This window comes from Panthera uncia, chromosome B4 (assembly GCF_023721935.1).
Source record: "Panthera uncia isolate 11264 chromosome B4, Puncia_PCG_1.0, whole genome shotgun sequence".
Lineage (NCBI taxonomy): Eukaryota > Metazoa > Chordata > Mammalia > Carnivora > Felidae > Panthera > Panthera uncia.
The window spans coordinates 39,362,446-39,387,918 of NC_064809.1; the positions used below are offsets into that span (position 1 = coordinate 39,362,446).

Sequence of the window (25,473 nt, forward strand, 5' to 3'; positions counted from 1 at the left end):
GTAAAACCAAGACACTGGAAAGGTTAGTGAAGTCCCCCAGCTCACAAAGCAGCAACAAATCTAGTTCATGTTCTAATTCTTCCAGGCTCCAGCTCATAGACATCATCTGGGTTTCACCATCTTTCAGAATTGCTCAAAATTCTTCCAGCATAAATTAAAATCTATGCTCCACCTACCATCTTCCATTTCCTCCTAGGCATTCAAATGTTCTTCTGCCCCCAGGCCCTTCCCCAGAAGAAGGAAGCCACAGTAAAAAGACCAGCAGGTGGGAGTAGGAGTGGTGGGAAACCTGACCTGGAGCCTGTCCCTTCAACCTGCTCCCAGTCTATAAGATCAAAAGCATCTGCATATTTCAAAACATCCAAATCAGTCCTATTTTTCACGTTCATATCAAAAATTTGGTTATGTCTAAATACAACCATAGAGGGCTCAAGAAACAGCTGGCTGGTGAGTGGACACAGCTTAGCAGATAAAAGAAAAAGACTGATTTCTCTCACCATTTGTTAATCTGAACTTCCAATATGAAATGCTGGCATCCCTAAAGAGACGGCTAGCCTACTGAGTATTTTATTATCCAAAGATGGAATTAATAGCTGTGCCATATCTATGTCAAACCTAGGCAATAAAACTTTATGAGTCCTTCCCCATGAAATATTTTGTTTATGTCACATGAGTCTAATCTAATGTTCTTTTTTTTCTTTTTCTTCACTTCCCCACCCCCCACCCTTTTCCCTGCCCTCTTTGTCTCCTGAGGCCTATTCCCTTTGGAAGTGCATTAGTTACCTAGGAAACCTTAATGTCATTTTTTATATGAGTGGAGTTTGGTGCAGCATAAAGTTAATTTATAGGGTGGTTAGGAATTCATGTCATGACTGGTGAAATAGGAGACTTTATTATGATTTCTAGATCCACCTGTGTGGTAGGAATACATACCTTCCCTCTATCATTATGGGTAATTTCTTGAAACATAATTATGAATATGTATGCTATTTCACAAAATGAGTTGATCCATTGTTATTCAATGCAATTCATCATATTGTTCAATCTAAGCCCTAGAACATAATTAGCAATAACAACAAACCAATAATATACTAGGCAATCTGTTACAAGTTGAAGGACATGGTGGAATTTCCTTTTACATGATGAGGCAGTTCTGCCTTAGAGACAAAGAACAAACAAGATGAGATTCTGAAATCCTTCAACTACGTCTTTCATGCTCTCTGAGGCCCGCATTAGGAAACTAAATTCCAAATATGTCCACTACTTCATTCTGCTATGTTCTTTCTGTCTTTGTCCAAGGGAAAAATATATAACCATAAAGCTACATTAATGAAATGTTTCAAGACAGCTTACAAGTAACAAAGAGGACATTCCGGAGCTTTTTCTAAAGGCTAAGATCCCCCACCCATGTGGTTGGCGGTGTTTCCGGTAGAAGGGCTATCAGATTGGGAGTTGGTGCCTTCACTGTGCTGGACTGTGCCCAGCATTTTAAATCAATTAATTCATGTGGTCCCCATAATACTCCTATGAGGTTGGCATTGTTTCTGCCAATTACAGACAGTTTCTGAGAAGTTCAGGAACCTGTCAAAGACACACAACTACCAGTGAAGAAGGGAGCATGGAATCTAGGTTTGTACAATTCCAAGACCCACTCTTTTAATGAGTTCTACTTCCTGATCTGTTACTATGTTTGGTTTTTTGTTTGCTTGTTTGTTTGTTTGTTTCCCTGGGGAAATTTATGGAGAACCCAGAGCCTTAGCATCCTTAACTATTAAATGTAGGGGGTGGGGGGACACAGAGGCTGATAGAATTAGATCTGTCTCCCTACTCTGTTTAGAGCTCAAGGTTGATAGCATCAAAGCTGCACTTCCTCAAGATGATGGACATTTTAGGGAAGACCTGCGTTCGCTGAATAAACATAAAGTCACTCAGTTTCTACAGACATCTGTACCCACTTTGAAAAAAAAAAAAGAACAATGGCTCCCACCACTCTTCAGGACATTTGGGCAGAGTCGCTAATTGGCACCATGGGCTCACATGATTGTTGGCTAATAATGCTATAGTTACAAGTGTGTAGTAATGGGTGGGCAGCCAGGAATCTTTTGAGTGCCAGGAGTCAAGGTAACACACAGCCTTACTGGGCCCTTAAATTAGCAATCCCTATGCAAACACCTTTTGCAGGCACTTTAATTGTTTCAGAAACATAGACTTTCGGGCTCCAGGAGCTCAAGCAGCTGTCTGAGTGAGTGGGGGTGGGGATGGACGGACAGGGTGGAGCAAGAGAAAGTAGGTGCAAGCATTCTGCAAACCTCTCCACAGTGCCCTCCAGCAGCAGAAGAGGCAACTTGCAGATACTTTAGGATAGGCTAAGGTGTGGAGTACAGTTTAGCAATCTAAGGCAGGAAAAAAACCCACACACAATGGGAGAGGACAAATATTCAAGGCTAGCTGTATGGTGCTGGGGAAAAGAACCAAGCTTGCCTTGCCACATGCGGTCACAGAGGGAAGGGTCCTTGGAGGCCATTCGTCCCAGTTCTCTCATTTCCTGGGTCACTGTGTCATAACGAATTAACTGCATGCCCCTACTGCACAAGACCCCCTCCCTTGTCATATGCTGAGCAGCCCCTGCAACACACAATCCATTTAACTGAAACATCCAGTAGATCAATACTATTTCTCACAAGGTAAGGGCATAATTCATTCCAACATTTCCATTTGGTTTCTGTTCAGTGTTTCAACCACAGAGTGGTGCTATTGCAAAAGATAAGGGTGGGCAGAAAGCATGCTCCAGAAATTTGCTTTAGGAGAGATTTTGTAAGGGGGCTTTCAATCACTGGATCTAGTTCCTGCCCTCACAAACAACTTTCAGGGAGAAAAAGAAAGTTCAGCAACCTAAAAATACAGTCAACAGATGGATGGCCAAGGCCATGACCAAGGAGTCAACTTGAAGAGAAGCGATTACCTGGCTAATCAGAAAAGACCTAGTCCTAGATGGACTTCCACACCCAGCACTGTCTATGGGGCATGAACTCAGCAGCTTACTTCCTAGTTCTGTTCTTTGCTTTAGCTGTCTATACCACTAAGATTTTCCTCTATTTAGAGAAACGGATTTGCTTAGAAGTCCCAATGTTCTGCAGTTCCAAAATGAATCTACATTACATACAATTATCTTTAACTCTTTTTAAAAATATACACCTTCTACTCCTTTTTCCAGTCACCTTCCTTTTTGATCACCTTGCTACTCTTGGAAGCCAAGAGAGAGACCTAGGCATCAATCCCTAGTCTTCTTTAGAGAGGAGAGAAGAATCTTTTACTCTGAAACAGAAAGGAAAACAGTGAAGGAAAAGGCAGCTTGCCGGCTAGAGGGAGATTTTCTGAAAAAGGTCTTCCACAAAGGAAAGGACCAGCAGCTCTCCATTTGGAAAAAAAAAAAGTGAGGAAAATGCATCTTTTACCCTCTGTTTCTGTCTGGTTCTCTCTCTCCCTCTCTCCTTCCCTCAGCCCCTCCCTCTACCCACCCCCCTCTCAAAGGCACCACACATATTTGGCAAGATTAAGGTGTCACCTCTCATATTACAAGGCGTGTTGATTGCAAGCAAAGACAGACCCACCAGTGCAGGACACCCCCCCCCCCCAACTCCCAGTTGGAAAACAATACAAATTCTTCCTGTGCTTGCCTAGGTCCTGGCAAAGTGTGGCGGCCAGTCCGTGCACAGCATCTGCAGAACAAATCGGGTCTTAAACTCACTGCTGCCTTTTCTTCTTTTTTTTTTCTTCTGATTTTTCAAATTTAAGTTTGCCCCCTTCCTCCCCCTCCTCCATCCAGACTGCCAGTGACCGAGGAGCTGCAGGCGGATCAGCCCGCACATGTTTTTAACCCTTTCCTTGCTGCAGCAGGAGCCAGCCACCTCTTTCCCTGCAACCCTCGCGTTACTGGAGGACCTGGAGCTCCAGAAAGGAGCCCCTAGAACTTGGCCAGTGGAGCTGAAACTGGGCCTGAACCCTTCGTTTGACAGCGGAGGTGGGGGTGAAGTGCGGGAAGTGGGGGAGGGCAGGGAGGCGGGCCAGAGCGCAGGGAGAAAACCAGAACCCAGCAGATCACGCCCAATCCAAACCTTCATGGTGCTGTGTGTGCCGAGTGGAGGGAACAACTCGGCAGCTTAATCTGGTCCGGAGGAGGACCTCAACATTTTGGCACGAGGGAGGCACTGAAGGAGGACCCCACTCTTTCCAGGGACTGCGGGAGGTGCGGCCCCTGGGCCTCAGTGGGCGCTTCTGGCCGTTTTCGATGTGGCAGCCTCCAGCAGCCAGGATAATGATGAGGCAGGTACAATCTATCTAGTACGCAGCCCCCCAGGCTCCCCATCCCTTCCTACCTCCGCTCGGACCCCGCAGCCTTGCTCTGCGTCGGGTTCGGCCTGATCTGGTAGGCGCAGTGCCCGTGCTTCTCGGTGTTTGACCAAATTCTCAAACAAGTCTTAGGAATTTGGATTTTTTTAACCTGACGCCGGCTGAAACAGAGTGGGTTGCTTCTTACCCACCTTGGAATGGCAGGGCATGACGAGACGAGACGGGATACTTACTTGCTCCCCTCCCCCAGTCGCGCGTGAATCAAAAGGTCCTGGCACGAGATGGGGCCAAAGAGTGGCAGAGACTGCAGGGAGGAAGTGGTAGGGGGCTCAAGGACGGAGTCCGCCACGCCCTGGCCCGGGGAGCTGAGCCGGAGGCGGTCAGGAGCACAAAAATCCGCTCCAAGGCTCTGAATTTCTCCTTGACCCCTAAGCGACATTCTCTCCCCCCCACCCCCCCACTCTCACTTCTCTTGATGGCAAAAGGACGAAAGCAAGATGACTTAACTCGGTAAATTTAGAGAGAACGATCTCAGAACAAGTGGGGTCTAATGGGCAGCTAAAATTATCGCGAAATAAGAGATTTTGCCCCCTCCCTCCCATCCTTTCCTCGAATAATCTATGGGTGGGGGAGTGAGCGTCACAACTTTCCAAGCGCTACTACGAGGTTTGTTTGTGGCTTTTGCCTTTTCTGCTTCCCCGCGCTGTCCCCGCGTGCAGACTGGTGGGTGCTGGGCGGGTGCTCAGCTGCAGGGCCCCATTCTAGGAAGGTGCTTAGAAGAAGTTGGAGGCTGGGTGAAATGGGAGTCTCCGATCCATCCCCCTCTTCCTCCACGTTCACGTTCTCGCAAACACACACACACACACACACACACACACACGCGGCCGCCCCTTCCTAGGTCCCCCTGAACCCCGCCTCCCCCTACCTCTTGACTCCGCTGTCCTTGACCTCCCGCACAGCGTCCTGGGTACTGGTCCCTGAGAGCAGCGAGTTCGCTGGGGAATGATTGTCCTTGGGCGTGTTCGCGTTGTGGGGTGGGGGAAGGAGTGACGGGTGGGCTTGATAGGAGGTGGGGAGAGATCTAGAGCTGGAAGGGTCTAAGGTTTGGAGGAGGAGTTTGCACATTAGACCCAAGCCGCCAGGGGGAAGGGGCAAGAAAGGCCCTTCTGCCTAGAGAGGAAAATCTTAAATAAAAAGAAAGAAAAAAAAAAGATCAAAAGGAAGTTTCTCAAGAAAAAAAAAAAACAAATAAGACAGGCTGAAGACATTAACATGTAAAATACAGTGAAAAGTTGAATATTTCGTTTTTTCCTGGATCTCTAAAGGGGATAGTGAAGCCTACTATTAACTTGGAAGTTTTAGGTGTTTTTCTTTTAGAGAGGCTAGGAAAGATGACCTCGTCGCCCCACTGCCCACCCCACGCCAGCCCCAAGTCGGAGGGGCACAGGGGCTTGGGCTGGCAAGGCGCGCGGCGGCCGGGCGCGGGGGCGGGTGGCGCGGCGCTGAAGGGGTTAAGGCGCTGAGCGCGGAGCCATCTGGCCGGGTTGGCTGGTTATAACCGCGCAGATTATGTTCGCGGGACTCAGAGTTGAAGGCTCCTCTCCCTACCGAGCAGCTCCGCGCGCGGCCCCGCGAGAGAGCCCGGCGCAACTACTTTCTTCCTGTTTCTTTCTTTCTTTCTTCTTCTCTTTTTTTCCCCCTGCTGGGTAGTGGAGGCGGCGGGGTGGGAGAGACTTTGAATGACCGAGTTTGCGTCCACCTTTCTCTTCATGTCGACGTCCCTGGAAACAGTCACACGGATGCCATGGTTACTTCTGCCACGGTAAGGGGAGGCGGGTACGTTGGGTGGGCACGTTCAGGGGTGGGAAGCTGAGTAGGGGGATTTTCCAGTGGACTAGCGCGGGGGTCCCCAACTCTGCACCCCGCCCCCACCTCCATCGTTCGGCTCTGGCTCACTTTCCCGGGCTTGCGCCTTCCCCGAAGTTTGCGCTGGGATCTGCCCAGGCCGAGGCGCAACCGCAACCACCCCCTCCCCACCACACACTCAAACACACACACACACACACACACACACACACACGCACACACGGACACTCCTCCCCACCTCTTCTCCCGTCCCTGGGCTGCCCGAGAAACCGCCCAATATCTGGGAAAGTGATCAGGTTTAAGGGACCTGGATTGGAAATGGGGGCGGAGGCGAGGGGAAATAGGGACGACGGAAGGGCAGCGAAGAGATTCAGCAGAACCGCCCTCCAACCCCCAATCAACACACCCGTCTGCTCCTGCAGAGAGGGCTCCCCGTGCATCCTGTAACAAAAGGGGGTGGCAGACAGATCCCGCGCAGGGAAGAGTCGAGCGTGTCACCACGGCTCCCCGGCACGCGCCCGGCGCCCGGCTCCCAACATCGCGGGGCTCCTTGCATGCCTCCCCCTCCCTGGTCCCGGGCGTGGGCTGGGGGAGGGGACTCGGAGCTCCGGACTGGGACGCCGGCTTCCGAGTTTGGGAGTTGCAACTCCTCGCCCGGCGCGGCGTACCTGTGCTGGAATACTCTTGCCTCTTCCGAAAGCTTTTCTCGGCAACGGCCACGCACCCCGGACTCCTTGTGGCCAGCGCCCACCCCGCGGCTACCCCACCCCGGGTCTCTGCGCAGATGTAGGAGCTCCGCGCGTTCTCCGTGCATCTGGGACCGCGCGGGGAGCGGCGGGCAAGCTGGCCGGGCAGTCCCTGGGGAATTCCTCGCCGTTTCTCAGAGCCAGCTCTCGGAATTTGAGGCGGCGGTGTGGGAAGGCTGGGAGACCGGGGACCAGCGGAACTAGGTCGGAGTCAAAAGGACCCCCGGTGGGCCAAATTACCCCATTGCCCCAAAGCGCTACTCCTACTCCAAATGAATCTGGGGCGCTTGGAAGTTGAAGGTTCGGGAAAGGAGGGGTGGGGGAGGGGACTCTGGTGCTTTCGGGCGCCAGTGGGTGCGCGGCGAGCAGGCGCTGCTTCTTTGGGGGGAGTTTAGCTGCTGCATTCCTCAGCTGCGCTTTAAATGCACGGAACTGAGACCCTCGCGCCGAACCGGGTGGGGGCTGCTAACCGGTAAGGGCTCCTCCCACGTCTGGGAGCATTCCAGGTGGAGGAAACATTGAACTGGACCGCCTCCTTTAGACCTCTGGCGGCGGGCGGCAGGTTCAGAGTCGGAGTGGAGACAGCCTCTTGGACCCAGCCGGAGCGCTGGGCTCAGAGCAGGAGAGCTGGGGCGCCTTGCGCGGGGGGGTGAGGGGGGCTGGGGGGGCTGTTTATGTGTGCGCAGAGCAGGGGGCGGGAGCTGGGAGGTTTGGCATGAAAGGAGGTGGGTGTCACTCCTGGAGCCTATTAGAGAAGGTGCTAGACAACCTGCTTTTTCATAAAGAGATGTCCTCTCCCAGCCGACAGACCTGAGAGCAAGAACAACACCTAAGCCCTCTGCCCTAAATGTCGGGAGGGGAGAAAGTTGTAACACAGAGGGAACTTTGCAGTTGGTTCCGTTTTCCCTACACCCAGAAATTCTCCAGCATACTCAGCCTGGCTCCCTCCCGCCCCCAATTCCTTCCTGACATGTTGCACAAAGAAAGTTGAGAGGTAGAATTTAGGGGACAAAATCCAACCGCCTCTGCCTTGGGCTCAGACCCTTAGACCTGGGTATGGTGTTGGGAGTGGGGAGGGGGAGAGGAGAAGAAAGCAGGCTCTGTGAACAGTGTTGGAGGAAAATAGCAAGTCTGCGGGCCTGCAGCAAGGAGCCTATAAGATTTTGCAGTTGGTAAGGACGGGACTGTAGCTGGAATTGGAGGGCTGGGTTCTGTGTGAATGGATCTGCTTTGCTAGGGAGGGAGAGTGGGACCCTTGGGTGCTCTGTGTGGTCAGGGAAGGAGGTTTCTGGAAAGTCTCTGCACCAGGGTGTGCATTGCGGGTGGCCGGAGGGCTGGAGCTCCACCCTGCTCTGTGCGCAGTGGAGGTGTGCGTTTCTGAGGAGTCTGTTGGATGCGCATATGTGTGACTGGCAGGAGATGAGAGCATGTGGGACCATAGGTGTAGCTAATGAGAAATCTGTGCCTGTGAAGGGTGTCAGAGCAGGAGGAGAGGTACAGTGTGTCGAAGACAGATGGCTTGTGCATGCCTGCACAGACACATGGAGTGGGTGTGGCGTGGGAGGGTGGCTGTGTGTAGCAGCGAAAGGTGGACGTGTGTGTGGAAGGTTGGGCTCCTGAGGATTACCGAAGGAGTGGGGGGGGGGGGGGGGGGGGGGAGAGATTATCTGCAGAGAGCCGAGTGTGAACTTTTTGAGTGTGCATGGGGAAATGTGGCTGGGATGGCACTGGGGTGTGCAGAGGATAGGAAAGTGAGGGCTCAGGCACTCTTTATGGAGAAACAAGGCATTTACAGAGAAGGATGCTGGGTAGGGTTTTGCCTTCTCCCCCTCCCTACCTCCTCAGAGAGGAAGGAATTGGACAAGGCTTAGAATGAGGGGTATACATTTAAGGAGAAAAGCCCTGTGTGTCAGCACTAGGTGACAATCAGGGAGGACGTCCACATAAAATTGGAGTGAGGGGAGGAATATATTTTGCATTACTGGTGGCAGAGGTGCGTGTTCTATTATGTTATTTGATGGGTTTCTTATTTAATAGAGGAATTCATTGTTACCAATTAATATTGATTATTAGTTAATATTTGTGGAATGCCTACTGGATGCTGAGCCCATTACTGGGTACTGGGGCATGGCACCGTGCCCTGGAAACATTCCTTCTCGGACTCAGCTGACTGCTGCAGTTTTGCCAAGAGGACTGAAAAGAGCTGGATGCCAGTTGAGGCCTCTTCAAGAACCATAATTCAGTCTAGAGATGTTTATGGATCTTAGGGGCCAAAGGGAACCTGACCTGAAATATATCTGTGATTTTGTAAAAAGGGGGCACAAGGATAGGGATGAGGTCTGGTTTTGTGTGTTAGGGATACAGCTGAAGGGTGTTCCTGTTCCTCATAGTAGGTGTGGGCTGGGCATGGGGGGGGTGGGTGCTGTGATCCAGGGCAGAAAGCAGGTCCTGATACATTTGAGGACTGAGTTTCTGGAAATGTGCAGTACTTCCTCACTAGCAGGAATGAGGAATGAGACTTGACATATCGGATTGGGAGTGTCTTATTAATCTTTGATGTTTTCTGTGCTGTGAGTGTGTAGCTAACCCAGGGTGCATGTATGTGTGTGTGCATGTACACACACACACACACACACACACACACACAGTAAGGCTGAAGTTAAGTAACTAAGAGAAGGCGAGTCAGAGGATAGAAGGAATATATGTTCTGGCCCTTACGAGGGGGTAGGGCATATTTTTTTGCAGTAATTCTGTGTGCCTGAGGAAAGATGAAAATTGTCTTGGATGCTCAGATGTGTATTTTAAGTACAAAAGGTATAGATAAAAGAAGAGCTGTAGGCTTCCGGGAGCATTTGAGGAGTGAGGGAAATGTGACATTGACTGCGTTCGTATTCTGAGACAGCTAGTGAGGTCCCTGGAACAGAGCAGGAGGGGGGTGCTTTTGATTGCACATACATGCTTGCCCAGACCAGATGATAGGGAACCTCATTTATTAGGTTCTAATCATGTGAGGGCATATAATTGGGGAGACTTTATTTGACTCCTGACATTTTAAAATTCATGACATCAGAGCTGTGTCATTTTGAAGTTCTACCTTATTTTTAGGTGAAATTCATCTGCGTAAGAGAGAGTTGATAAATAGGGTGTGACCATTGGTCAGAAGACCTGGTGGCAGACATTTCAGAGGATGGTGGGAATGCCTTGATTCTACTTCAGTTGTGCCCCTTTGGAGCGGTGTGATTTTGGGGAAAATGTTCTAATCCCAGGAATGACTCAATGAGAAGAAAAGTTCACTCTGCTTTCCCCCCAGTCAAAGCTTGGTATGGGGAGGAGTACAAAGCTTTACTCAGAGGTGAAGTCTCATTGAATACAGGCACTAGCATGTCTGTGACCATGGTAAAAATGAGATCTATACCCCTTCCCAAGTTGGCAACATAGTCTTAATGCCCACTGCATGTCTACTGCTCATGTACTTTGCAAAGAGAACTTTCTATAACTACCTCAGATTACTCATCCAAGAAATGGAGGCAACCTAACCGACATTGCAGTAGTTGGAAATCAGTATTCATGAAAGGTCCTTGAACTATTCTGAAGAAAGGTGGCCCCAAAATCGATGTTATTAATTATCAGAGACATTTTCCTGTTCTTTAACATGAGCTATGTAGACCACGACCTGAAAATAAATGTGACTTTGAACACAGAGAAAATAGTAATTGTCCTTGGCATATTTGAATAAAAGAGGAGCAAAGTCCAGCCATCCTGGGTTGCAATGAAGGTCTGTTTTGCTCTAGACTGCGGGTCCTTGGAGGCAAGACCCTGCCTCGTAAGAGGCTTTGGGCTTGTAAAGTGCGGTGAGCCCAATGCAGCAAGTTGCTAAAACGTCTTTCCCCTGAGACAGAGGTGGGGGGCAGAGAGAGGCAGGGAAACCCACTGTAGCCTCCTGGTCCTCCCAGAAGTCAGCACACATTGTCAACTTCTGGCTCAGACTCAGGCTCCCATCCTCGAGTTCAGTGGCCATAAATAGTCAGGAGCTAAGCTATTTCCATGAGGCACTAAACCAATTCTGTTGCTTTTCTTGGCGAGATTGGGCCAATTAAGTTGATTGGAAGAGGTCACTGCTGATGGGTCTCACATTCCCCAGGCGGGACAGGCCAGCAGAGTTTAATTACATAACGTTTCCCATCCCTGCAATTCCTCTCCCAGATGGATCAGATGTTCAGGCCTCTCCCCTTCCCTCCTTTCAAGACAACTAACTGAGTGGAGGCTTCTGCTCCAGGCTCCTTCAGACCTTCTTCTGAGCAGTTACAGTGCTCTGGCCCTGTTGGAGGGAATGTAAATCCGCATATTCCCATGTTGGCTGAAGTGAGAGAGGGGAGTCAGGCCGACACAGAAAATCTTTAAAACCCACCACCCTGCCTCAAGACCTCACCAGCTGCTGTTTTACTCTTTAATGAGGCAGGCAGTTTCTGGCAGTGGAGATGTTGAACTAATGACCGTTGCCAGGGTTTTAGATTTATTTTTATTTAAAATTGAGTCTGTTGGAGAGGGACCAAATCTACTGGAGACCAGTGTAAGCCCCGTGTGGTGCTGCTGATAAGGTCTGTGGATGTACTTTGTGCATGGACAGACATGTGCAGAGCCAGAGGAGAGCACAGGATATATGTGCGTGTGCTGGGGGACACGTGATCTCAGGAGGGGCCTGGGTAGGCAGGAGGCGTTTGCAGAGCTTATGTCATGGGTGGTAGGTACATGGCTGCCTGGCTCAGATTACATGATCATCATATTGCTTCTTGCAGAAGGGCCAGCTGATGGGAAAAGTTGGTAGCTGCCTCTTTCAGATCATTTGTATACAGGGATGGAAGATGTGTGAACTTTTAAGAAGTATGAGGCCAGTATAGATGGTACCTCACTCTTGGCTGGACAGATTTCTATTAAAATCAAGGCTGGACAAAAGTAAACCGTACAGAGAACTCACTTTAGAACACATGAAAGCACATACAGATGCCTGAGATCTTTAAAGTATTTTTTGCTGTTGTTGATAGTTTTCTGTAACTCAGCCTTTCATTCTACTGAAAAATACCAAGGGGCTAGAGAGTGCATGCACCCCTGGATAATCAGAATGCATTGGCTGTTTCATGTCCTCATTGATGCCACAGTCCTTCTCAAGCAGCCTTAATTGGGAACCACCAGAGGCTCTCTCTGGCTCTCAGCATCCTCACAGGATAAACCTCTGAGTACAAGTGGTGATTAGCTGGAGAAGAGCAGATTTTGAAGTAAAATTTGGTGTGGTCTGTTGTGATTGCTCACTTTTTAACAGCATTTTTAGAAAAGACCCAAATCTTTTATGGATTTGCTCAGTCAAGGTTCTTGAAAATCTTAAGGGTCTTGTTCATTTAAGGCCAGAGCTGTAGGAGTAAATGGTAGCTTACTGATCTCAAAAGATCTCAGGCCAACAAGGTGATGTCAAGCAGCCCCAGGGCAGCAGAAAGCCTGCTGACTTGGAGGTGGGGGATCTGGCTTGAGACTAAGCTCTGTCACTAATCAGCTGTTGTGTGACCCTGGGCATTTTCTCCAGGCCTTGATTCACCCATCTGTAAATGAATGGCTTAATTTAGAAGATCTCGAAGTCCCATTCCAATTCCACCATCCTAGGTTTCTACAGTGGCCCCATCCTCCAACACAATCAGTGGCTTGCCTGGAGTGCATCTTGGCACACCCTAAATGAACTCCTGTTTTGTATCTTTAGGGAATGGCTTAGTCAAAGTAGGAAAGGCATGCAAAGAATTTACCATAGTGTTCTGTTTTGGCAAGAATGCTCATGAAGTTGGCTTACCCTGCACAGCATGTGCAGAGCTAAGAGGGGTTGGGTTTGGTTTCAGGTAGGCCTGATGCAAATCATCCAGTTTCTACATGAGTGCCTTTTGGTGTCAGTGTTTGTGACTAAGACAAGTACCCACCTTTAAGATGATTGATGATTGGGACCCCTGGATGGCTCGGTCAATTAAACATTTGACCCTTGCTTTTGGCCCAGGTCATGATCTCACAGTTTTGTGAGTTCGAACCCCACGGCCTCAGGCTCTGCTATGACAACACAGCCTGCTTGGGATTCTCTTTCTCTTCCTCTTTCCCTGCCCCTCCCCCACTCATGCTATCTCTGTCTCTCTCAGGATAAATAAACTTAAAAAAAATCTTTAAAGAAAAAGATGACTGATGATGATTGATGATGATGATGGTGGTGGTTGATATTTGAGTACTTACTAGGTTCTAGGCATTATTACAATTGCATGGCAGTATCTCAATGCCCAGGGCGATCTCATGTACAGATGGAGAGACTGAGGTTGCATGAGGTTAAGGGATATGCTTACATGGTTACACAAGTAGATGCTGATGTGCTGGCTTTCCATCCTGAAGCCTGAGGCCATCTCAAGTCCATCACCCGCCAGTCAGATTCTGTTTTCTGAGTTCTGTGATGTCATCCAGATTAGAGATTGTTTGATTTCTCACCCCGCACGCAGGGTGACCTGCTCCACTGGAAGGTTCATTTTCATATGCAAGACAACACATTTTCATGTGTTGAGGCTTTTTAGCCACCTGCTGGCAAGCATGTGTTAGATCTGTCTTAGCTCCCATCGGCCCTCCCTCTTTACTTCCCCTTTCTGTTGACAAGGGTATCTGCCCTTCCAGAATGGAGGTATTGATTTAAGCCACAATTGCCTCCTTGTAAACTCTGTAAGATTGGATCTGGACATCTGGTTTTGATCCACACGCCCACGAGAGGTGGTAGGTCCCAGCATTCTTGAGTCCTGCGATGAGGGTTGCACGCAATCAAAGTAAAAGAGGGAGAATGGAGAACATGAGGGCTCTTCAGAATTTGGAAAATGGCTTTCCCTGATAGGCTCGAGAACTCCCTCCACTTAAACCAGGGCCAAAGTGGATGTCAATTTCTTGCTGAAAGGTTGGGGGCAGAGGTTGCTGCTAAGGACTGGGATCCCCAGACTGTATTTGATGCACAGCAATGCAGTTGTAGATCCCCAGCCCTGGCACTTGCCTGCCACATGCCCTTCTCTGGGAAGTACCAGAAGTAGGTAAACCAGAGGGGTGCTTGGGGTGCATGTTGCTATCTCTGAAGGATGTGACTGCAGGCTCTTATTCTTCCTCTCCCTTTGCTGATTTCCCCACCACCACTATCAGTACATTCAAGGCAATTAATGCGAATGACTTTGTTCTATTGCTGAAGGTATTTGCAATATGCAAATAAGTGTAGAACACTAATTTGATGCCTGTGAGATTGTAGTTGCTCAAAAATATGTGTCTACTTTATTTTAAACAGCTTTTCATATGTAGGGTGATGCTTTTCTTCTATGTAAGAGGACATAGCCCTTTTATTTTTATTTATTTATGACAGCCAGGTCCTTGCAATTTACTGCCTCCTCTCCCTCTCTTTCTAGGTCTCAGACCCTAGAATTAAAAAAACATCCTCCCCCTCTGGCTCTAAATTACACCTGAGGGAATGTATTTCAAATGTGTAGTCTGGGATTCTTTCCACACTGTATCTAGCAGACCTGTTCTTGACTGTTCATAGGGCATGTCCCTTGCTTCCACTGGGTTCCACGGGAAAATGCAGCTCTGGGAATCACCTGATTGCCAACAAGTGTGCCCCACAATTGGGAAGGAGGCTGGCTCTCCTGACACCTAGCTTCTGCCTGAAACAGCTTGCCCCATATCTCCTGGAGAAGAACACAAAGTAGCTTCGTGACCTTGAGCAAAATCACTCTCCTTCCTTGGGCCTCTGTTTTCTTTTCTGGAAAGAGAGTGAATTGGATTCCGTAGAAGGTCAAAGGACCCTGCCAGTTGTGACAGTTCACATATTGTGATTCTGCTGCTCCCTAAGCCTCACTGTGGCCCATGCCTGGGATTTCCAGGTATCCCTGCTGGCCTGGAGGACTTATGTGCAGAAACGTGGAGGGGGTGGAGGAGGAAATTAAGTTATGTGATGCCAGATAAGTTATTGAACATATGGATGAGTGTATGTTTATAAAGTGCTGAAGAAGCAAGCTTGCCAGATTTGTGGCAGATCTTGGATTGGAAGTTGGGAGCATAGGGAAAGGTTTATATGGGATAAAGTAGTTTGTGGGTAGCAGAATTCAGTAAGCTAAATCAGAAGGATCCTGAGCTATGTGCAAGAAGGCCAGACTCCACCCTTTTACTCCAGCAGAAACTGTGCAATTTTAGGGGGTCCCGAGTCACACCAGGTTTCACTTTCCTCATGTGTTAAGTGAGAGAGTTGAGGACTACTAGCTTTAGTGATCCCTGAAGCCTTTCCTACCTCATCCTCTGTGGTGGGAATGGGGATTAGTAGAAGAACCTGGATGGATGGATGCCTAAGGGGATGTGGCTTAAATGTCACAAGTGGCAGACGTATACTCTCTACTTGAATTTGAGACGGCCCTGGAGGATATATTCTGTCTTTAGAATGCCCTCCCCTCCTTCTTCACCAGGGCTATGGAAGTCATCCCTCACATCTTTGCCTTCTCTGGGAAGCCTCCTTGTATTCTCCTGAGACCCCGTGGCTCCCTCCCCAGCCTCCCTGTGTTATAGCACTTAGCAGGCTGCGTTTTATATGCATTCTTACCTTTCACTAGAATGTGAGCTCTGGGAAGAAAGGGTCTGGTCTTTTCATCTTTGTGTCCCCCAACACCTGAGCCCTGTCTGCTACAGAAATGTGTTGGTGAATGAATGCAAGAGAGGTCATCCGTGAGTCCAGGCTGCAGCGCTAAGGGGCCAGCTTAGAGAGGGGATGTACCTCGCCGAGGGTCCCGAGCTGTGTTCTCTGTGTCTCCTTTTGGCCTGTCCCAAGACTGGGGTCATGGTGCTCCCTGCCTGCTCACTGAGAAAGGCTGTTTCTGCTCTCCTTAGAGACTCCCCTCATGTCTTAGTCTGCCAAGCTCTTCTGCAAATTTGTGCTCTTGGTCACAGACGAGTCGGCTGTCATTGCCCACGAATTAGGACAGTCCATCTCTCGACACTTGGAAAGTACATGTAGAAAGGTTATTCAATAAACATCGTGTTGATGGCTGCTGAGGAGCAGGCCCTGTGCCAGATGTTGGAGAAGATGCGGTGAATGCCACACCTCTGACCTTGAGGATACAGAGCTGGTGAGGGAGACGGAGGGCTTACATCCTTGTGCTCCAGGGAGGAGCAGTGTGAAGATGGGCGATCAAGTGCAGGGCTCCTGACTGGAGTGCTGTTTTTTAGCCTGAATGATGATCGGGAATCTTCTTGGTCAGGCACAGCCTTCCCTCCTGTAGGTCAGTGGTTTTCTTGTCCCCGAGTTCCCAATGCCAGGCCATGGCTCTGGCAGTGGGTGCTCAGAGCCCATTCGGATGCGTGCCCGGGGTTCTTTGTGGGGAGAGTTTGGGGCAGGTGCATGTTCTACAGGTGTTGGGGCTTGGTAGATGTTTAAGTGTGTGTGCTCACAGGTGTGCTTTCCAGAAATTTCCCAGCTCCTGGCTTCAGTCTGCACAGACAGGGGAGAGGGGAGGTGCATCTGCTTGAACCTAGCTCTCTGTTTCTCCCTATAGCCTCAGTGCTTAGTTATTGTCTCTGTGACCACAGGGACAGACTGCCATCTACTGTCCACTTCTGTCCTCCAAGTCCCTCCTGCTCAGGGAGCTCCTCAGCATTTTTTTTCCTATCCTGTTTTTAATTGGTCCAGATACCAGGAGAAAGAGAATAGACAGTGAATCCTTATTTAGTAATTTCTTGGGAATTTATGAGGGACCTTTAAGAAAAAACATAACACATCTGTTCCATGTTTTTCTTACCTGCTTAACAAAAGTGTTGTTTTCTGGGGGGCCTCCTGCCTTACCTGGTTCTTCTTAGCCACCATGCTAGGCAAGAACCAGATGGAACACCACGAGGTGAAAGGCAGGGCCCCGTCTTCAGGAGCCTTGCAGTCTGTTTGGGAGTCTGGGACAGACTGCAGAGAAATAGATGGGTGGGGGCAGGGGTGCAGGGTGTGTGTGAGAAGTGGCACATTAGTGGCAGGGGCCACGGAGACTTTGAGAGTTTGGAGGAAGGAGGAGTCCTTGTAGGCTGGGTGATTGGAAAGACATGTGGACCAGCATGACCAGCTCTGCTGTTAGCAACTCCAGGGTTCAATGAGAGTCTCCTGAGGGAGGTGCCTAGTGTCCTGGCTCTGAACTGGGAGTTCTGGGATCTAGGGGCTGTGACCTGGGGCTGCCAGTCTTGCTGTCTGAGGGCCACCCCGTCCCTGACTCTACATTACATGCCATGCTTGCATGACTTTGAGAGGTGGCCCCTGCTGTCCAGCCTGTCAGGAAGCAGCAATGCCACAGTCCCACTTGGATCCCATGCAGGGAGGGGCACCTCCAGATGTGTCCCTGCCTGTCCTGATAGCCCCACACACAGTGGGAGAGAGAGAAGTTCCCGGAAGAATCTTGGGTCCTACACAAACACAAATGTGAAGAGGTGAATGGCTTCATGAGGCGTCTGCCACATTCCTCCCCTCCATCTCTGTCCTGGACCTTCCTTCTGAAAATCTATCTTCTTGAGTCAAAGATCTCTCCCCCAAAGGAAACTGTGTGGGTACCCTAGCACTGGTCATAGCTCGAGTGTGGGATTCCCTCACACTAGAATTCAGCCTACCTTTGCTTTTATAAAGGAGCCATGTGTTTGTTTTTTGTTTTAAGTATCTGTGACTTTTTGATGGTTGTGGATTAAAGTGGGAAAAAGTTGTTTTCATCACTCACCCTCATACTCTTCTTCCCTCTTTTCTTAGCATGTAAACAATCACCAAGGAAACCTTCAGTTCATTTCATGTTCTTGTGTTGTGGTGTGTGTGTGTGTGTGTGTGTGTGTGTAAGGGGAATAGGAGAAAGATATTTTAGATTGTGGTCTATTAGCAAGTCTAGGAAATCAAGCTGAATGTGGTTGGGTTACTGGCAGAGAGACCTCAGCTTGTCACTCTAATCCTCTGATATTTCCCTTTTACTTTTTGGCTCTTGTATGAATAGGGAACATGTCTTCCCAGCACACCCTTCGGTATTTACATCTCCTTTTGGGGCTGCTGTATAAAGTTACCGTCTGTCTGCTGCAAGTCCTGAGTCTTTTGGGGGACCACTTGTCAGAGGCACAGTCAAGGATAGGGCCATTCGAGAAGGTCCAATTTTTTACTAAAAAGGGAAAAAAATGTTCGGGGTTTGGAGAAAGATACTGGTTGTTTTCCATGTGTTTTCCTGGAGGCACAAGGATGTCTGAGACTCTTGTCCAAAGACAAATAGTGAGCAGGGGCTACAATAGAGATAGAAAGGAAAATTCCTCCAAGAGCAGCCAGTATGGAGGGAGATCATCAGTTTGAGCCAGACAACTAGTGGGGGGACTCTCTGATGGCTTGTGATGTGATTTGTAAGCATCTGTGAAAGCAGGAGGAGATGAGGGGTAAGAGAGTTCCAGGTGAGGAAGCAGGTGGGAAAAGGCTGGAGAGAAGCTAGGGTAGGTGGTGCACAGACCAGCGTGGGATGATGTGTAGAAGAGGTGTGGAATAGGCAGGAGCCCACAGGGGCTCACTCTTTACCCCAAGAGTGATGGGGCACTACTGAAGACTTGGAGTCAGCCCTGGAGAGGGCACAGTCAGGCTTTTGCTTCAAAAAAGGATCACTCTTGGCTGCAATGTGGAGGATGGCTCTTACGATATAGCTGTTCAATGAAAGCCTGACTGTTGGTTGGATTGATGGAAGGATGAATGAGTGAGCGAACAAATGAATGGAATGCAGAGGAGGAGCCATAGCCTGATTTGGTCCCTGGCGACTCTGACTATGCTGGCTGGAGGAGATGATCCCAGCCTGGGAAGATGGGGGGCAGTGCACTGATGGGCATGGCTCTGACTGTGGGGAAATAGGAACTAAAGCAAGAGATCATAATGTTCAGAGTTGAGGGTGCTTGGCAGCATTTCTTTCTCTATGCATTTCCATCTTAATTGGATTCCATTTAAATCAAAAAAGAAGGTGGCTTTTGGAGTTGCACCCCCAGAAAATCTGAAACTGTGACAGTGACTTGCTCCAGAGGGGGCTGCTTGTGTTGCAGACCTTTTTACAGGTGTAAGGTAGAGTGTGAACAGATGCCAAGGTTCCTGGGTCCTGAACATCAGATCCACCTATACATGATTATTATGGGTGTGTGTGTGTGTGTGTGTGTGTGTGTGTGTGTGTTTCAAAGTCTCCTAAAAATACCAAATTCCACAGAACCTCTTTCAAGAGGTTTTTGCAACTTTCCTCAGCACTGGATCTGTACAGAGAGTCACTTGCAAGGTCACATTGTTCAGCTTATTATTAGGAGAGTGTGTGTGACAGTGACCCAGACAGACACTGGGCATACTGTCCAGCAGCTTGGGGTGTGGGAATTCAAGAACTCCCCTTGGTCAAGCCAAAGGGAGCCCAAGTGAACCTCAGGTGTCATCTCAAAGGGCTTTGTTCAACAGAGACAGGCCCACATTATTGCTGTGCTCATCTCACTTTGCACATCCTTTCCCTTTGGCTCGGTTGTTGTTCTGGATGACATTCAGGCCAGTTGAAGTTGAATGTCTAGAGTTGAGACAGAGGCATCTGTATTTTTTAATGCTTGCCAGGGGATTCCAACATGCAGCCAAGATTGAGAACTCCTGGCTCACAGAACCAGCCCACTCTGCCCCATCTGTGCCCATCCTCACCCTTAGTGTGCTTGTGTGGACTTCTCACCTAGTTCAGGATGTTTAATGAGTTTGGGCTGAGCTCTCCTACTCCCTACCTATCCAACATTTGCCCCAGAAACTGGCAATCAGGAGACAGATCGCAGGTAATCAGCACATTCTGAAGTGCACCACCATGCCCCATCCACTGGAGGGGTTTTTGAGGGTGAATGGTGCAGAGCAGGAGAAAGAAAGGCCAACATTCCCAGGACAGTAATGCTGTACAGGCACTTTGGTATATGTCATCTCATTAGTTTCCCCCAGCAGCCCTCAGGAGCAGGTATTATACCAGTTTTCCACAGTGCGTTTAGGATGCAAAATGGTTTGTGGTCTCTGAATGATCCGATTTCCTGCACTGATTCTCCCTGGGAATATGCATGCCACTCAGAGGCCCTCCTCTAGGCTTAGCTGTGGATCGGGGCTGCTGATTTCTGCTCGATGGCTCATTGGGAAAGTAAGCACTTCTCTTCCCTCTCACTCTGTGGGATCCAGCCCAAGTGCCAGTCTTGGGATGAGGCTTCCAAGAGGCTCAGCCTGAGGCCCTGCTTTAACCAATGGCTTCTGTGTCCAAGAACATAGTTGTTCTCTCCCTTGACATTTTCTTGTTAGGAAGCCAGGGCTTGCAGGAGGGCCAGGTTGCAGAGGGTCAGAGAAGGAAGCTAAAAATCAAGGTTTGAAAAAATTAATAAGGTCCGAAAAAGTTACGTTTCCAACCACATATTCCTGAATTGTAAAGTGGACCATCTGGAATCATTGCAATCTCTGGGTTTCTCATTTACAAAAAGATATTACCGTGTATGCTGTCAGACATGCTGGGGCTGGACATCTAACATCCATTGCTAAGTGTGTGCTTCTGGAAGCATTTTGGACTTGGGATTCCCCGACAGCAGAGTAGCCTGAGGGTGGTTTAGGAACTATAATGAGGTGGAGTAAGCCACGCTATCCAGATGTGAAGACTGGGAAGGTGGTTCAAGGAAGGAGGTCAGACAATGGTGTGACCCTGATCTGCGGCAGTGGGCAGTGAGGTGGGGACAGGCCTCAGCCTGCACAGGGCACTGCTAAAGGACTGCACTGTCACAGCCAGACACAGGCCCTGCAAAGAGCAGTGGAGGCAGAGAGCCCAGGGCCCTCTCTCTCTGTGTATCTTGTGTGTGGAACTGAAGTCATTCTTGGCAAGGTGCAGCTGCCACCATCCCCCCACCCCAAATATGCACAGCAATCACCTTCAACAGTGTTTTGTTTTGTTTTTTTAATCAAGGGACAGTAATGTTTCAAAGGAGAGAGGAGATTGATGAGCTGAGGCATTTATTTCTGGACTCTGGGCAATTTATATTGTTTTCCCAAATCCAATCTAGATTGTGTTCATAATGGACCATGAACTAAGTAGAAAGTTGACACTAGTATTGAGGAATATTAAGTACATTTGACAGTAAGAACAAAGAGTGGTCCTCCAATCTCCCCCTCCCCATAGGATTATGCACAGGAGTTTCAGGAGAAAATGCTCCTCAGGCTATTTCTGCCTTAGAGCGAATGGTGAAGGAATGTAAACCTCATTACTGCGAACTATATTGAGAACTAACATTTAAGCAACAGGACCCAGTTCTATTTCCACTTCTGTCAATCACTAATAGTCACCACCTCTTGGAGTCTTAGTCTCCTCTTTTGTAAACTGGGGATAATACACCCTCCCCACTTAACGTAATTAATGCGGAATTTCAGATGAGATAATGCCCAGGAAAGTGTTTTGCAAGCTGTAAATTACTTTACAAATATTTGTTATGATTTAAACAGGTATATTCTTATGCTAATAGGACATTGTTCTGTCTGAAAGATGGCTGTCCTCCAAGTCAGGCAATGTTCCTGAGCAAGAACCTGCAGCACCGGGGTGTTTGTGCAGCCTTGGGACTTTGGGAGGTAGCCTTTAGATGGCACCATAAGAAATGGAAGAAATGTTCCAGCTGTGGCTTGAAAGAATCCTCCTTTACCTCTTTCTGATGATGTCATCTGAGGGTCTAAGCTCAGGGTACCGCCATTTGTGAAAGGGCTGCTGGACAAACAAAGTTGAGAATGGACATGCGCCAGGCAGTCAGAATGTCATCTAGGAATTTTGAGTTTATTTCAGTACAGGTTGCCCACTCCTTCTGTGAGGCCAGTCACCCAATTTGTGTACAGCTGCTTGCTAGTGTTCTACTCCCTCCACAAGGACACATCTGTATCTGCAAAATACAAGTTTCTTAACAGCACCAGTGTGGGTCTGGTTGCAGAGCTCATGGATGACCTTCCCTCCTGCAGTGGCCCTGCCCTTTCAGTTATCTTCTCATTGTGAAAATCTCCTTGAAACATCCTAGTCTCATTTTGTGGATGCAGCACCTTATAGTTTCGAGATTATGAAATATCCACAGTCCCTTTCTGATTGCATTTTGTTTTGCCCGTAATTCTTTTTGTTGATTTATTTTATATACATAAAATAGAAAAATGGTATTGCAAAGAATTATGCCTCTTGCTCAGTTTTTTGATTCGTCTTTTAACTCCTTCCTTGGGTTTGAGTTTTCCCAGTACTAGTTTGCTGTTTTCTTTTCATGGTGCTGGCTTTCCTCAGAAAGGGGGTCATTTATTCTTATTGCCACTTTATCTTCTGTGGCAGATTCTACGATATTCCTTGCATGTGGCTTCTGTGCTTGGTGTCAACTTCTCAAGTTGTCTGTGGCTTCCTGAATGTTTACCTTCTTTGAAAGGGATTCCTTACAGTTTCTTGCCAAGTCTCCCTGCTTGTTTTCAAGCCCAGGCAGGTAGAAATTTATTTTAATGTATTTTCTGTTCTATACGTGGATTTGATATAAGAGGAGAATTGCAGTGGGTACTCAGTCTGCCATCTTGAAAGGGATTCCCCTCAAAGTTCTCTGAATGCATAATATATATGCATAAATAACTTCGGGAGCCCAGCCTTTCAACAGAGGTGCAACTGTTCTCAGAGTGCAGGCCTGTGGACTGAGCGTTTACTCCCCATATTATCCATTAAAATGATCAATAAATCACGTCCAAACTGAAAACAGCAGTGAGGCACATGAGGATTCTTAAGTGAGTGGAGACAGGGACAGTCTGAAGAAGCCAGTCTCTTTTGGGCTATACACACAGTGCCTGTGCTGAATTACAGGGCAGAGCCCCTCCTTAGGAGACTCTGCACCAGGGAGGAGAGAAGCAGTTCACAAAATGCAGACTGATACAGGTGACAAAGAAGCAGACCACAATGGAGCATCCTGTTCAGAAAAGGACTGGTTGGCATGTTCCTACAAGACTCTTGCTGAGCCTCTGGTTATGCCAAAGACCATGTCTTTATCTTTGGGTAGCAATTCAACCAGGTCCTTTACATGAGTTGACAAGCATGAAATGAATTCTGCTTGTAGTTTAGGAAGGCTGGGGGTGGTTTCATAGCTGGGTCCTCCCCTGTGCCTCACACGTGCTGTGCAGCACCAGGAGCTTGGGACTTGCCTTCCAGATGAAAGGCTGCTAGTCTGCTGCTCAGTTTCCCTTCCCAAGCACAGATCTTAGCTTTTCTCTCTGAAGATCCTCTGGACTCTCCTCATAGAGTCAAAATGTGCAGACCTTCCCTGTATAATGAGGTTCCCAATTATGTGAGCCTTTTACTTTTAATTCCCTGCATTTTCTAAGTTGAACACAAGGTTAAACAATGAAGGGCTTAGGATTCTCCAAAATGGCAAAGATTCAAATCCTTAAACCCTAGACAATTAGATAACCATTTTCTGATCCCTGAGGAAGGTTTTTAGTGTGATAATTTTGTTCAGGATTTATTTGCATATGGGGATATGACACCAGGTATCCACTGTGCTAGGTACAATCCCAGTCCCCATAGCAACTCGATAAGACAGCCGTAATTTCCCCCATTTTACAGATGGAGAAACTGAGACTCAAGAGAAATAAAGTGGCTTGTCCAGTGGAGCCTTGATCAGAAAGAAGCAAGATATCTCTGACACCCAACCTCATGGGCTGCCCACCTACACTGCATCCTCTCTGTTCAGAACTACAGTTGTTGTCTATCTGGCTTCCATTTGTCCATCCTTTCAATAAAGCTACATACCTTTTTGTAAGAAATATATAATTTCATTAGTGAAATTCTTTTACTGTAGCCTTTGATCTAATTGTTAGATTAACTTTTGAGTGAACTTCAGAAGTCTCAGCCATTGTCTTGCCTCTCTTTTCTTTGTTTCCCACATTAGCCGGGACTTTTGTTGATGGACAATTTTGGTGATTATGGAAGAAAAGTGTCAACACACCCCAAACCACCTAACACTTGTATGTTTAAATAAATAAGGTGCAATAGAAGGCTTTCTCCATCACACACCAAATACAGTCCAAGCTCCTGGAATACGACTGCTTGTCCCTCCATGACATACTCTGTCTGCCTCCACAGGGTTTTCACAGCCATACTTTTGTTTATGTTTTTCCCAGAGCTTAGGATTTCTTTCACCTTTGTTTGCCTGGCAGACTGTTACAGCTGCTCATGCAGGAAACCTTCCCTGAAGCCCAAAACAGATCTCTGGCTTACCATTTACAGCCTTACTACATGTCCCATGAAAATATGTTGCTCATGTGTCTGTCTCTCCTGTGTATCTGTATGCGTTTTGCTGGTAACAGCCTTATTCTAATCATCTTTATATTCACCAGGACTAATTCCAGTGTTCCAGAAATGTTGGTTACACTGAACTGAACCCAAGGCAAACCTACAGCAGGACAATGGGTAACAGAATTTGGCAAGACTCTTTTCAGCGCTGCAGGATCTATCTTTGCTGAACACATCTTTGTGGGAAGGTTTGTGGTCATTTTTAAAAGCCTTCTATTTTTTTCCATGTGAAATTTCAACTAGATAACTTTAAAAAGCAGGCTGATTGGCCAGGGCTATAAAATCATGGCTTTCAATTTCTGATCTCTAGGAATTTCTCTTGGCATTAATATTGACATTTGGAAGAGCTCTGTTGGCAATAATTCTTACATCAGTATCCTGAAAGATTTTTCCATCCAAAAATATTTAGTGAGCACCTGCTACATGCTAGGCACTGTTCCAGATGTGGTAGATAGATCAGTGAATGGAAAAGATTAACTCTCTGCCTTCACAGAGCTTACATTCCAATGGAGACAATCCATAAATGCTGAGACAAACAAGCATAGAAATACTTCAAAAAATGACATTTTCCTATGGGGATCAGGGCCAGGATGGACAATAAAACAAAGTGATGTTACACAGTGGGAGAGGGGATTTTGGATTGCTGTGTTCAAGACACAGCAGGAAGGGTTTGTGTGGCTGGGACAGAGAGCAAGAGAGGCCGGCTAGATTGTGTAGGACCTCATGGGCCATTTACAGAGTTTATTTGTGTGATGAGTTGAAGCGTGTAATGAGAAGCCAGGATGTCCCCATGCCCCCAGCAAATGTGTCGGGAAGCCAGAGTTTTTTCCCCTTCAAGTATGGTGGAAAGCCACTGGGGGAGAGTTTGGAGCAGGGAATAATGTCATCTGGCTAACCTTTTTAAAAGGTTCCTCTCCTACTTGTTGGAGGGCAGGCTGGGGAGGCCATGAGACCATCAGATGACAGCACCGTGGGTCAAAGAGAATGGTGGCCTGGACATGGGTGGTCATGAGTGAGATGTGAGGGAGCCAGAAGATTGGGGATCTGTTTTGGGAGCAGGACTGGCAGGATTTGCTGATGGACGAGCAGTGGAGGGTGAGGGGAGGAAAGCTGTGATGGAAGAAGGG

General features: G+C 48.1%; 1 protein-coding gene across 2 annotated transcripts in view; it reads left to right on the forward strand.

Moving 5' to 3' along the window:
* The first annotated feature begins 6,083 nt into the window (after positions 1–6,083).
* Positions 6,084–25,473, forward strand: part of NTF3 (neurotrophin 3) — a 73,195-nt gene continuing 53,805 nt past the window's right edge. The window contains exons 1-2 of one of the 2 annotated variants that reach the window (XR_007456575.1): positions 6,084–6,172; positions 23,618–24,356. Coding sequence is in view for 1 of the 2 variants with exons in the window: in XM_049624948.1 (XP_049480905.1) it covers positions 6,155–6,172 (18 nt within the window). In the remaining variant the exon portion in view is untranslated. Of the gene's footprint in view, positions 6,173–23,617; positions 24,357–25,473 lie in introns of those variants that run through there. The other variant, XM_049624948.1, reaches the window with a different exon arrangement.